Here is a 15,061-nt window from a genome sequence, read left to right as displayed (position 1 = left end):
AGTGCAAGCATTTATCTTGCTCTATCATGTTTGATGAGCCAGTTCAAATTATTTTTCTGAAATGGAGGGAAAACACCTTACTCCTCTACCACTGAAAAGGTACCACTTCATTCAATACTTACATTTCCACTGTGTAGCCTGGCTAGTATTCCAAGCTTATTCAACACATCGTTAACAATTGTAAGGAATAAAAGGTAAGGGACAATGTTAAAACAAAGTATAAAAGCTATGATCACTGCCACTCAGATTGAGCTATCCCTGTACCCTGCAGCACATCAAAGTCTCCACCTGGTAAATGCTCACAGTAGACAACCTCCACCAAACAACTGCAGTTATGCATCACTGTCATGTACACTCTGACACTTTCATGGATGGATAGGTCAAGATGTCCAACACCATATTAGTACTATATCTTATGCAGGACTCATTCTTCCTAGAAATAATGTAATGTTTTTTGACTGCTTCTAAGTACTGCACTACCAGTCATACAGAATGAAGACTACTGGTGCACACAAAACAAATATACTCTGTTTCTTGCATGTCTCTTAAAATCAGGCACCATACACATAGCAGTCAGGAGAATTTCAAGACAGTAATGTTGAACTTAATGAAAACCCTGAAACATGTGTGTTTATTATAATTCCTTTAACTCCTCCAGTGATCACTTTACAGAATTTAAGTACCCTAAAAAAATCTTGTCTGATGAAAAAAAGTAACGGCTGCATAAGCAAATTTAACCATAACAGTATATGCTCAAATATATCACTGCTGCAGTAGCTCAAGCTGCATGGGTTACATCCTGCCAAGGATATGACCACCGTCCAGTCTTCAAAGCTTCAGGGCACCTTCAATGTGTCCTAATTGTGGTGGGACTCAAAAAGAAACCCATGAAAAGACAATGGTTAGGGCATCAAAGTTTCAGTTTTCTTGTCTCAAGAAGGGAGGCAAGTGCCCTGAAAATAACAATGCTAAGAATAGAAATGAAATTACACACACATTTTACACACTATATATATATATATATATATATATATATATATATATATATATATATATATATATATATACACACACACACACACACCCCTATACATATGTACATATGGGTGTCCCTTCAGAATCGAAGACCTAAAATTTTGAATTTCTGAACAGAGACCTGCATACAGCACAGAATGGGAGATTTCTCTTTTCCTAACTGTAGTGTGATCTCGGAGTTGGTATATTTAAGTAGCGGGGGTTAAGCTGTTTGATTTTGTTGGATTTATTTCGGAATGTCGAGATTCCAAAACATTGATCATATGGTCTCGATTATATGAAATTTAATGTTTCAGAAATTCAAGATTCGGAAGTGAATCTGTACATACAACTAAACACACACAATGTGTAAAACATCCACACCCAGGAAATATGTCCAACAGGAAAAAAAAAAAAAAAGGATGGTTGGAGGGTACAGCTAATTCAACACTGATCTATTAGAAAAAGAAGTTATGTACTCACCATAATGTTCCATCTGTATTGTCCATTTTTATTCTTCAACATGTGGGTTCAGATCTGATCCTCAGATCAGACTCTGCTTTTTACAGCTCCTGGCCTTCTGCAAACTCTCAACCCCCCTTTTCTCATAACGCTCTAGTCCCCCTCCATACCTCAGATCTTGTTCAATGCTTTTTTTTTTTCTCTGAACAGCAATGTCTACTTGAGAAACCACCATCTGCAGCCCAAAAAGAGGAACACTGGCTCCTCTGGTTTCCCCTCATTCTTCCAGAAGTCATAAACCACATAAATGCAGTGGGGTGGAGTGAGGAGAGTGGAGGAAAAATGAAAATGGACAACACAGATGGGAACATTATGGTGAGTGCCTAACTTTTTTACCGGATGTCAATTTTCATTCATTCCTCAACATGTGGGACAGAGTCCCCAGCTATTTGAATCTCGGGTGGACTCTAAGGATATTCCTGATTACTGTTCAGCCGAAGGCTGCTTTCTCACTACAGAGCAGATTAACTTTGTAATAAGCAATAAAAATACGAGGATTAACCAAAGTGGCTGCAGCACAAATATCACCCATGGAGCATCTGGATAGAAATACTGAAGAGGTTGCCATGGATCTAGATGAATGCTCTCTCAAATGTTTTGGCAGGGAAAACCCCAAATTTATTGTAGACAAAAGAAATGCAATCAAATCAGTTAGCTAATTAGCTAAGGTTATTTTGGTAACTGGCTTACCCAATCTCCATTCTGAAAAAGAGACAACTAACTAATCTGACTTTTAGAATGTCAGTTCTATGCAGATATAAATGCAACGGTCTGTGAACATCCAACAAATGCAAAACGCATTTCTCTTTGTTGGAGAAATTTGGGAAAAAGACCATTAGGTTGATGGATAGAGTAATAAAGCTGGATCCTGACATCACTTTAGGAAGAAAAGATGGGTTGGTTCATAAAGACACTATCGTATGAAAAATCAAATGAGGCGGGTTTTAAAAGAAAAGGCTTGCAGTTCTGAAACTCTCCCAACTGATGCAATAGCTACCAAAAACATTATTTTCCAAGTTAAAAACTTTAATTCACATTTAGCAGCTGGTTCAAATGATGATTGAATCAGGGTTTGCAAGACTAGGTTCAAATTACGTGGTGGAGTAGGATCTTTATAAAGGGAGGTTCCATTAAAAGGCTCCTTTAATAAATGCATTTCATAGATTTAATGAAGCCAAGGAAGAATGATCAAATCTGACATGAAAATTAGAAATAGCAACCAATTGTACTTTAACTGTTGAACTAGCCCCTTCATTAAAAACAGTAGCCAAAAATTCGAGAACCTTGGATACTGGTGCTGAAAAACAATATCCTTCTGATGAGCCCAAACAACGAACCTTTTCCATTTATTTTTGTAAATCTTCCCAGTGGAAGCTTTGTGGGAAGACAACAGGATGCGATGACAGGGGAGGAGAGCCTAGGATGTCTGTCATTAGAATTGGAGAGACCATGTGGTCAAGTTTAGGCCCAAAATGTTGGATGAATCATGTCTGTCGGATGAGACAGAAGATCTGGATTTGGATCCAGGATCCAAGAAGGATGAATTAGATAAGACCTGAGGAAGGGAAACCAAATCTGACAAAGCCAATAATGGGCAATGAGGATCACTGTGCTCTTCAATCAAGATGCTTTCTGAAGAAATTTGCAGATTAGAGGAGTTGGGGTCAAGGCAAAGAACCTGCTATGAATGTTGAGGGGAGATGCAAAAAGGTTGCAGCACGGTTGGCCCCATTGGCGAAATATCTCAAACGAGTGCCCTCTGAACAGGGAAATTGAGGAAAAGATATTAGAATGGACCTCCTCAACTTCTCTGCTATCATGTTGGATTTCCACAGAATGTGCATTGCTGTCAAAAATTGATTGGATGAGATTGCCCATAGTCACGCTCTCAGAGCTTCTCGATATAAGGGCTAAGATTTGGTTCCTCCTTGTTTGTCAATGTACCAGACTACTGACATATTGCCTGCCCGAATCACAATAATCCCTGAAGGGAGAGTCTTTTGAAAGGCCTACAACGCTAGGAGAACAACTGTCATTTCTAGGAGACTGATATGCATGTTGGCCTCTTCTGGAGGGAGACCAGGTTTTTCACCAAGAAGTGCCTCCCCCCCCCCCCCCAACCAAACTGGGATGCATCCATGGTCACTATGTCCTTGGGCTGAGGAAATATGAAAGGGTGGCCTTGTGAAATCTGATCTGAACAAATCCACCACTTGAGATGGCTTTTGCACGCCTGAGCTATTTTGATCTGGGTGGACAAAGGCTGGTACAAAATGGACCAATGAGTTGCCAGTGTCCACTGAAGAATTCTCATTTGGTATCCTGCCAATGAAACCAGAATTATAGCAGCAGACATCACCACTAACACCTCTAACATTAGTCGAGCTGACATTGGAGATTTCTGAATTATCTTCTTAACTTGAAATCTTACAGTCTGTACCCTTGGCAGGGGAAGGGAGGCTATCATTAATAGAGAGTCAAACACGGCTCCTATGAATTCTAGCACTTGAGTTGGTTCTGTAATGCCTAGGTGAGAGCACATATGCAGCGGTAATGAGTCAGTCGTCCAGGTAAGGAAACACACTGAATTCGTGTAGTCTCAAGTGAGCTACTACTACTGCCATGCATTTGAACACCCTGGAAGTTGTGGTGAGGCCAAAGGGCAGTGCTCTGAACTGGCAATGACTGGCTCCTAGCCGAAAGCATAGGAATCTCCTGGATCGTCTGTTCACTTTTATGTGATAGCACGCATCCTGAAGATCTACTGAGCACATCCAGTCACCCTTGTGCAGGAAAGGCAAAAGGACTGAACCGTGACCATCCGAAACTTTGTGTACTGAACTGATTTGTTCAGTTTGCCTAGATCCAAAACTGGTCTCCAGTCCCATCTTCTTTGGCACTAAAAAGAATCTTAGTTCCAGATCCTTTCTGGACTGGGGAGACCTCTTGGATGACTTATTTTCTACCAGCTTTTTATTTCTAGTGCAGAGGCTTTCTTCAAACTGGGTGGGACATTGAAAATTTTGATCATTGCTAAAGGGGGAAGAAAGGACAAGGGAATTATACAACATCTGCAAACAATCCTCTGCCCCCATGTATCTTCTGTAATGTCTTGCCAGGCTCTGTGATGCAAAGATAGCCAACCCCCAATTGCCTCCAGAGGTGAACAAATCGGGCCTCCTTTCAAAAGTACTGATAGGATCAGTTGGAGAAGGAATCTCTGGACCCCTGGTTCTATGGGCCTCCTTTGCCACGTAGATGGTATCTTCTGTTCAAGTTCTCCCCTCTGCCCCTAAGGGAACTATCTCCACATGGATCATGGAAAGGACCCTGGGATTTTTTTGAACCACGTTTTTTCGATCACCTCGATTTCTAGGAAAAGGTTCTTTGAGGAGTCAAAACTTACGCCTACTGCAAACAATGTCTTACCATCTTGCTCACACCTGGGAGGTGTGTGACCTTCACTTTCGGATCAAACAATGAACTTCCTTCAAAAAAAAAAAGCACTGACAAATCAGGACTTGAAAGATTCCGCAAAATCATCCAGGCGCATCCAGGCATGCCTCCTAATGGAAATGCCTTGAGGTACCTTCAGCTGCATGTGAAATTAACTTAATAGATGAATTAGTAATGAACAGTAAAATAGCCAACTGTGATGCAACAGAAGTCTGTGCCTTAGCAGTTACTACTCCTGAGAATGATTTGGAGAGCTCTATAATCAAATCCCTCTGTAGTCTAGTGAAGTGCACCAAATAGCACAGTGACATAAGAGTGAAAGTCACTGAAGCGTAAACACACTTTCCAAATATGTCCATCACCCTAAACTCCCTGTTAGGGGGACGAACAGATAACTCTACTCCACAAGTTCTTTCTTAACAGCCACCACCTACGACCACTGCATCACATCTACTGGTACTCCCTTGCTCCAAAACTCTTTCCCCTTGGATGGTGCCAGGATCAGGTTCCTTCCATGCCTGCTGAGACATCAACTTAATCAGCTCTTCAGCTGGTGGAGTCACCAAGGAAGTAGAGGGGTCAGACCAAATGCCTCCAAGAATACTGATTTCTCTTGGGGGAGGGTTATCGGTAGACCAACCACCCTTTTGCTTAAGGAGCTCCAAAATGTCTCCAAAGGACACAATCAGGTGGTGATCTTGGGGAACCTTCCTCTTCATCAAAATCAGTATAATCTGTGATTGGACTCCTAATGATAGTTTAAGTGCCTCCTCTTGCACTGTCTCTTCCTAAGGACTTCCTCAGTGAAGTGCTCTGGAGAAGCATCGGAAGAAATAAGGATACCCTGTTGGGTGGCCTGGAGACTTTGGGCCGTCTGTCCTTGTATGTTAGAGCGATGAGGCTCACGGGAAAAAAAAGACATCTGGGAACTAGATGGAAGATCCGAGGGTGGAGGAAAGTACAGTTATGTACACTTACCATAAGTGTAGATGTTAAGAGTGTATTCACTGTTGCAGTCATTACATTTAAGGTAATCTGCTGGCAGGTTGCCCTCAGTCGGCCTGAATAACAAAGTCTTGGGTCCTGCGTCAGTTGCGGTCTCCTCTTCCATGACGTTAGGTCGTCAGGGGTATAAAATATGCAGCAGACGCCATTTTAATCAGTTTTTCTAAAAAATTGTATAACTACATGATCAGCCATGCTGCCAGGTTCAGTGTCTGGAGTTGATTGTGCAGGATCTGATTGTTTTGATGGGACAGTAGTTGAGGTCTTTGAGGTAAGGTCCAAGCTGGGTATTGAGACAAGTTCCTTAGGACTGGGTACCAGTACTGGCGAGGCCAGTCCGGGGCAATTAGTATCATCTTTGGTCTCTCTAGTCTAACTTTTAGGAGGATCTTGGGGAGAAGAGGCAGAGGAGGAAAGGGGTAAACCGATAGGTTTTTCCAACTGAAGGATAGGGCGTCCACTTTCCATGCTTGTCTGTGATAAGTCCTTGTGCAGAATCTTTTCAATTGATAATTTTGAGGAAAGGCAAACAGATCTATGTCTGGGCTCCCCCATTTCTCTGTTATGCTGAAGACTTGTGGATTTAGTTTCCACTCGTGAGGATCCATAAGGTTTAAATCGTCTGCCAGTATATTTTGTTTTCCTGGCAGGAATTGAGCTTGAAGATGTATTTGGTAGGTCAAAGCTGTGTGCGCTATGGCTAATCTGCAAAAAGGGCACGAGTGTGTACCCCCTTGCTTGTTTATATACCACATTACTGTGGTGTTGTCCGTCTTTATCAGCAGTTGTCCTGGATGAAGTATGTCCTTGAAGGCTATAAGGGCATTTTGAACAGCTAGCATCTCTTTCTGGTTGATATGTAGATGCATTTGTTTTGGGGGCCATATGCCCTGAATGCATCTTCCTGCCATGTGGACCCCCCAGGCATAATCCGATGCATCTGTTAAGGTTTGGCTGGCAGGGGGAAGAATGAAGGCCCGTCCCATGTTTTGGTGACATGCCTTTGCCCACCATAGAAACTCCTGTTGTAGGCAGGGAATGATAGGAATCATTGCGTCCAGACTGAGAATGTTGACTCCATAAACTTTTTAGGTACCATTGAAGTTTCCTCATATGCAGTCTTGCATATGGAATCAGTAGAATGCAGGACGCCATGAAGCCAAGAGCCTGCAGAATTTGTCTTGCAGATAACTGGGTTTTTGTTGGCATCAGTTTGAAGTAAGTAGTCAGTTGTCTTTGCTTGTCTGGCGTGAGGTAAGCCATCTGGGCAGTCGTATTCAAGCTTGCACCCAGGAATGTTATCTTTTGAGAGGGTACCAGTTGTGATTTCTTTTCGTTTATTGTGTACCCTAGGCATGTTAGAAGCCTTTCCACAAATGCCAGATGTCGAAGAAGAGTGTCCTTTGTTCACTGCTTGAATGAGACAGTCGTCAAAGTAAGGACATATTTGTATACTTTTTTGTCTGCAAAATGCAATTACTGATACCAGGCACTTTGTAAAGACCCTGGGTGCAGTAGATAAGCCAAAGGGCAGTGCAGAGAATTGGTAATGCATTAAGCCAGCCTTGAATCTGAGGTATCTTCTGCACGACTGTCTTATTGGGACATGCAGGTATGCCTCTTTTAGGTCTAAAGTCACCAGCCAAGCATTCTTGCCCAGCATGGGCAGAAGTTGCTGCAAAGTCAGCATTTTGAATTTTGGAATGTCCAGGTACGTGTTCAAAATCGATAAATCCAGTACTGGCCACCAGGCCTTGTCCTTTCTGGGTACCAAGAACAGTCTTGAGTAAAAACCTTGTCCTTTTTCCTGTTCTGGTACTGTCGGATATGGGGGCCATTCAATGAGGGATGTAACCAGTTTCTGTGCCTCTGCCCACTGATTTTTTTGGCAGATCTGGCCAACCATTTGCCATTGGCAGAGTGTGGAAATGAAATCTGTATCCCTGTGATAAGATGTTTAGCACCCACTTGTCCTGGGTTATTAACTGCCAATTTTGAGCAAAAAGTGCTAATTTTCCCCCCTATGGGTGCTGCCAAAAGATAAGTGCTTGGTGTAGGCAGAGGGAAGTCATTGGGATTGCTTTCTGTAGGTTTGCACTTTATCTCCACCAGATATGGAGGGGGAAGCGCCCCATTGCTTTGACCTGTATGAATCTTGCGCCTGGTATCTGGAACCCTTAGGGCGTCTGGATTTGCCCCTTTGAGCTCTGACACAGGAAAGGACCAATTTTTTGTAGGCCAGTGTCTACTGAATCTTGGTGGCTGCACTTGTAAGAAGTCTTTAATAGTTTGCATAGACTTAGCTTTATCTTCCATTTTCTTTAAAACCTCTTCTGCCTTAATACCAAACAGAGAATCATGCTGTAAAGGTGCATCTAGCAATTTAGCTTTAACATGATCAGGCAAATTTTGTTTCTTTAACCAGGCTTGCCTCCTAATCACAGATCCAGTAACTGCGGCCCTGCAGGAGGCCTCTAAGAAATCAAAACCACATTGCAAAGTATGCTTTCCAACTTGTTCAACTGTATGCAATAATTCCTGCAATACTTTACTTTCTGCACATTCTGAAATCAACATAACTTTCTCTCTCAGCAATTCCGTAACATGTTGTTGGTGCTTAAGCATATGAAATTGACAGTTTAAGGCCCGGATTGCCAAGGTTGCAGATGTATAAACCTTTTTTCCCCCATCTGTCCAGTGCCCTTTAATCTCTGTCAGAGGGGATAGGATTTTTTGCTGTTGAGGCCTTAACTCCCTTTGGACCCTGTGAAATAGTTTCAGGATCAGCAGCAGGGTTTCTAAATAAAAATTTATGCGAGTCAGGGACCCTGTAATATCTATCAGGCTTACTGGGAGCCGGAGGTAAGGAGTCAGGGGTCAAGCTCGACTCCGAAAACACATCTACAATGTCTAAAACAGGGGGAATGGCTAAAGGCCTGTGCTAAGGAAGAAGGAAATCCTTGAGCCTCTTTTTTGATTCCGAGAAGTCTTGACTCTCACAGTGAAAATTCTCCCTCAAAGGTATGCAAGGTTCTCCAAATGAATAATCCTCAGGAGGAGATGCAGATGGGAATAGACTCCTCAGCATCAGAATCCTCATAGGGAGGTATAGATAATTCCTGATCAGAAGAGGAATCAGAAGAAATAGAAACCTGATCTGAAGATTCATAATCAGTGTCTTGCCTAGGCCTCTTAGGAGGGGTATGGGTACCCCTGATCAAGGTAATAAGGTCTTCAGCCATTTTGATCATCTGTTTTTTAAGCATAGAGGCATGTGCACGTGGCTCATGCGTCAAGTTTTTTTAGTTTTAGAAGTTGCTTTTGTCTTTGGTTTTGCAGCTTTCGTTGGTTTGATATAGAAATGTTGAGGTCTGAATACACCCTCAGAAGCCGGTGCCTGCTCAGCAGCTCCAGATGCATCAGAGGGAGATATATCCGTCGGTCCAATACCTTGAGCATCTTGCAGCATGCCGGACTCCACATGTGTGTCTGTACAGGCCTGCGACATGAAGGTAGCGGGTATCAGGGGCTGTGAACGCACCTCACTGAGTACCAGCGAACCGGTGACTGGCTTAGGAGAAGCTTCTTCGTCGGTTTTGGATCTCGACTGCCTTTCTCTGTCCTTTTCTTTGCATTTTTTATATACTCCGGTAGCCGGATTACTATCAGACGACATTTCTGGGTAGTTAAATCTGTTTCCAAAATACTTTGATGCAAAAATATACTGATGCTTAATAGTGCGTTGGTTAAATCTAGCACAAAACGGACAGCCAGGCACATTGTGATCAGGGCCTAGGCAAGGAATACAGTATAAATGGAAATCCTTATGAGGTATTTGCTTCCCACAAGTAATACAATTATTAACTTTTCCTGACATCGGTAAAAAGCAAGTTCCCCAATGGGGTACTTAGCTTTAGTGAAGATTTCGGTTCTGAAACTCGAACATTTCAGTAGTCGGCCGACCGGCACTTGCGAAATGCTTCTGCTTCGGGCACCGCGCGGCAAGAAAGACTAAAGAAAATGGCGTCAGCTGCATGTTTTATACCCCTGACGACCTGACGTCATGGAAGAGAAGACAGCAACTGACGCAGGACCCAAGACTTTGGAATTCAGGCCGACGGTGGGCAACCTGCCAGCAGATTACCCAAATGTAATGACTGCAACAGTGAAACACGAAGGACATCCAGAATCCTCACCTTGAGAAGGATTCACTGAAGAGCAACACTCACTTCACCTTCCAGTCCCTGCGCTTTTAATTAGGAATCAGCATCAGAGAAACAGGGAATTATTTTTCTTTTAGATGTCTGAGAAGAAATGGTATTTAAAACACTAAAGGCATGAAATAAATCTTTAACAAAATCCAGCAAGTCTTTCATGTCTACAGTTAAGAGCAACAGGAGAAGCCATATGCTTAACATTTTGGTTTCTTTACCTAGGGGACCCACTGGAAGAGACTTATGGCAGTGGCAGTTACCCAGGAATCATGCACATTAGCCCAAGTACGTGGTAAGACTATCTGCTCCCTACTTAAATACCGATAAGAAGAGTTCTCCCTTACCCAGACAGGATAACTCAAAAGCTGCCCAGGATACAACTCCCAGTCCTTAGCAGCTTCCCAAGAAGCTAAACCAGTGGGACAAAAACAATTAAGAGTAGTCTGAAGAAGCAAGTCTTGCCACAGCAGTCACCCATCAGTAGCCTAACGCCAAAGACTCCAGAGGGGAGAGAGAAGTACTGAACAACTAGATAACTGTTCCATGGTTAGCCAGAAAAAGAGCACAATAAGCAGGTAGTGGAGTCTGTTACATTAGTAATCCTCCTAACAGAAAATTTTAAGGTAAAAAACAATTCAGCAATAATATCCATAAACACAATTTCCACAGTTAAAAAAAAAAAATTAAAACGTGCAATTTTACATTTTTTTTCCACAAAAGCATTTATAAAGGAAAAGCATCTTAAATCTAGTGACAGTCCATAAAAAGGCTAATTGCCAGACGAAAAGCAACTTTATCCAGGTTCTTCATTGGGGGGGGGGCAGCAGCCCCCCCCCCCCCTTAGAAAAGTGAAGTGCTCTAGCTAACCATCAGTTCTACTAAGAATGCAGGAGTGCACTTCGGCAGCAATAAAGTTCCAAAGCTTTGACACCCTTACGACTGCATTTACACTGTGTTCTTCAAGTTCCACAGCAGTCAGGACACACTGAAGGTGCCCTGAAGCTTTGATGACTGCCAGTAGTCGTATCCTTGGCAGAATATAACCCACACAGCTTGGACTACTTTAACAGTGATTTAATTTCAAACATCTAACTAAAACAAGTGGTTAAGCACAGATGCAGGAGGGAAACTGTATGCTTAGTCATACTAACCTAGTTACTAGCCTGCTAACGATCAGAAATATTTATTTTACACGCAAATAACATGCAGGTCACAAGATCAAAGGCAACTAAGTACATAATTTTTCACATTAATCTCATTTTTGACACACAGAAAGAACCAGTGGCAACCAAAAGGTAGTATTTTTCTCAGAAAATCATATAAAAGATAAATAAATGTGCCAGGTGATGATGGACACTACAGATCATAGGCCCTGTGTGCCACTCAAGAACAAAATACAAAATATCAATATACCTGTAAATACAGCAGATGACAGAGGATTTGTTTCATGTAACGTTTGCTGTGTAAATATATATGCAAACATCCATATATTTCCAACACAAGTAATTCATGCAGCTTATACTACAATTTGTTACTATTGATACAACAAAATACATAAGAAGTGAAAGCTTCATAACCATAAAAAACAGACTAAACCAAGTAAGGCTTCTTAATGATTAAGCACAATATATTTTAAAGCACTTGAAGGGTTTTGGACCTGTATGAAACTTAAATGTAAAAGCCAATGTAATGCAATATACACTTAAATGCACAAAACATGCAATTTTTGTTAAAACATCTGCAGTTCATAATGCAATAAATGTAAATAAGTAATAGCATTACTTGGGCAATTTTACACTGCGGTTTTTAAAACAAAGCTAATTGCGTTACAAAGAAATGTAAAAAATTAAACTGAAATATTATACATCAACAGTTGTAATCTGAATAATAAGCATAGCATTGTTGGTGAACATTTCACTCAAAGCAATGTCAAGAAGATATGGCTTACTTTATTTCAGCTCCATGCAACAGAAGCACATTTACACAATCCAAACTCCCAGATCGTGCTGCTTTATGTATAGGTGTTTCAGCAACATAATCCTGGAAGAAAAAAGGTACAATTTACACACTGAAACAATAACTAATGAATATAAACACCAACAGCTCTCTTGCAGATGCAACACATCATTTGACTGCGTGGTATGACAGTTGTTTTTAAATCTATGAAACCTATTTACAGTTTTACACTGCTTTCTAAATTAAGTTATGTACTCACCATAATGTTCCATCAGAGTAGTTCTACTTCATTTGTCTTCAACCTGTGGGTCCTCAGATCTGACACGGCCGCATTTTTCAGCTACAGCTCTGAGCTCCATGCTCCTCCCATTACCCACAATGTCCCCATCTCCCCTCAGATCGAGTTTGCTGCTTAACAGGTATCAGATACCCAACCAATTACACCTTATCCTCCAACACAAACAATACAAAAAAACTTTAGCCCAGACAGAACCAAAGATCTCAGCAATAAAGTACAGTTTTGTACCTACCATAAATGTAGATGTCCGAACTGGATAGCATCTGCAGTCATAACAAGTGGGTTGTCCTGTCGTCAGGCAGCCCTGCAGTCGGCCGGATTCCAAAGTCCGGGTCCGGCTTCGGCTGATGTCGCACTCCACCCGACGTCATCTCTGTTGGTCTTTGGGTATAAAAGCATCAGCCGACGCCATTTTCCTCAGTGTTTCTTGCCCCAGATGCCAGTAGCCCTCTTGCAGGCTAAAAATTTGGATAGATGCCAATGTTTCCAAATAGATAGAGGTAAACACAACAATAAGCATATATGTACATATATACAAACAAATACACCATAAAAGACTCCCCCCCAACAGCTAGCTATTAGGAGGGTAAACACCCTGGAGTACCACAGAGGGGAAGGAGGGAGGGTAATCCTGACTGCAGATGCTATCCAGTTCGGACATCTACATTTATGGTAGGTACAAAACTGTACTATGTCCTTCATGGATGCATCTGCAGTCATAACAAGTGGGTAGAATACCATAGCCAACTAGGGAGGAGGATAAAAGTAGATTATGGTGTGTTTAGGATCCCTTGCAGTACAGCAGTGGCAAACCCTGCTCGGGATCTGGAATATAGAGGCAAATTATAATGCTTGGCAAATGTATGCACGGAGGTCCAAGTAGCCGCCTCAATAATGTCTTTGGTTGCCACTCCTCGTAAGAAGGCTGTGGTAGTGGCTGTTGCCCTTGTAGAATGAGGTCTTATGTTTTGTGGAATTGGTTTTCCATGGAAGGAGTAACAGTATCGTATGCAATTTCCTATCCATTTGGAGATTGTTTGTTTGGAAATAGCTTTTCCTTCCCTTCCTGTTGCATAGGCTACAAAAAGTTGGTCAGTCTTTCTGCTATTTTTTGTTCTGTCCAAGTAGTAGCGTAGCTGTCTATGTACATCCAAGGTATGCAGTATTCTTTCCCCTCTGTTTTGTGGGTTGGGAAAGAAGGTAGGTAGGTGGATTGCCTGGTTTAAAGACACTCTGGATACCACCTTGGGCATAAATGTAGGATTAGTCCTCATGGACACTATCTTGGTGGAAGATTAGGAAGGGTTGCACTGCCATTAAGGCCTGTAGTTCTGAAACCCTCCTTGCTGAAGTAATTGCCAGTAGGAAAGCAGTTTTCCATGACAGGTGTTGTAGGTCTGCTGTTGCTGCTGGTTCAAAGGGTGATAGTGTCAACTTTTCTAGCACAAAGTTTAAATCCCAAGCTGGTAATGGTGGTTTCCTTGGAGGTTTTACATTCTTGATTCCTCTGAGGAACTGCCTGAGCAAAGGGTGCTAAAAACAGGTGGATCAAAGCTGTATTCTGCTGAAATAGCTGATGCATGTATCTTGATGGAGGAGTAGGACAGGCCTGAATGAAGAAGTTCGCCAGATACTCCAGAATGTTAGGCATATCTATGTTTGACACATCTTTTCCTCTTTCCGTACTCCAAATGACAAACCTTTTCCATTTTCCAGCATAGTTCCTTCTTGTTGAAGGTCTGCGTGCTTCAAGAATAATGTCTTTAACTCTTTGGGAAAGTTCTGGATTAGCTGCTGCTATGTGATGTTCCATGCAGTCAGTTGCAGCGTTTTTAGGTTTGGATGTATGATGCTGTAGTTGTTCTGAGTCAACATCAAAGGCATCAGAGGTAGTGGCCACATTTTGTTCCGAGACATGCTCTTCAGTAGTGGGTACCAGTGTTGTCTTGGCCAGTTTGGAGCTATCAGGATTATCCTTGGATGTTCTTCCTTGATTTTTAGTAGTACCTTGTGTATCAAAGGAAGAGGTGGGAATGCATATGCTGTTAGGCCTTTCCAGTTGAAGGAGAGTGAGTCCACTTTCCATGCTAGTGGGTGGAATGTCCTTGTGCAGAATTTTTTGAGCTGGTGATTGAGAGGTGATGCGAATAGGTCTATCTGTGGCATTCCCCATTTCTTTGAGATGGTTTTGAAGATGTCCGGGTGCAGCTTCCATTCGTGGGCATCCGAAGTGGTTCTGCTTAATATGTCTGCTAGAGTATTGTCTTTCCCCGGTACAAATATTGCTTGCAACTGAATGTTGTAGCTGAGTGCCAGGGTCCACAGCTCCAAAGTCATTCTGCATAGGGGGTATGAATGAGTGCCTCCATGTTTGTTGATGTACCACATGACTGTGGTGTTGTCTGTCCTTATCATCAACTGGCCCTCTTTGAGAAATGGTTTGAACTTTTGGATTGCCAGTTTTACTGCCAGCATTTCTTTTAGATTGATGTGCAGGTGAAGTTGATCCTGTGTCCACAATCCTTGCACGCATTTGTCCAGCATGTGGGCCCCCCATCCTAGGTCTGAAGCGTCTGTTGTGATGGTCTGGCTTGGT

At 42.2% G+C, this 15,061-nt stretch overlaps 1 protein-coding gene across 1 annotated transcript in view; it reads right to left on the bottom strand.

Moving 5' to 3' along the window:
• Positions 1–15,061, bottom strand: part of ANKRD10 (ankyrin repeat domain 10) — a 955,792-nt gene that overhangs the window by 688,458 nt on the left and 252,273 nt on the right. Inside the window, exon 3 of the mRNA XM_044072655.1 lies at positions 12,160–12,251. Within this exon, the coding sequence (XP_043928590.1) occupies positions 12,160–12,251 (92 nt within the window). The remainder of the gene's footprint in view (positions 1–12,159; positions 12,252–15,061) is intronic.

The sequence above is a fragment of the Protopterus annectens genome, chromosome 5.part0, assembly GCF_019279795.1.
Source record: "Protopterus annectens isolate FY-2018-M chromosome 5.part0, PAN1.0, whole genome shotgun sequence".
NCBI classification, from domain to species: Eukaryota; Metazoa; Chordata; order Ceratodontiformes; family Protopteridae; genus Protopterus; species Protopterus annectens.
Note: the sequence above shows the minus strand (reverse complement) of the source record. Positions and strands in the feature narration are given on the sequence as shown.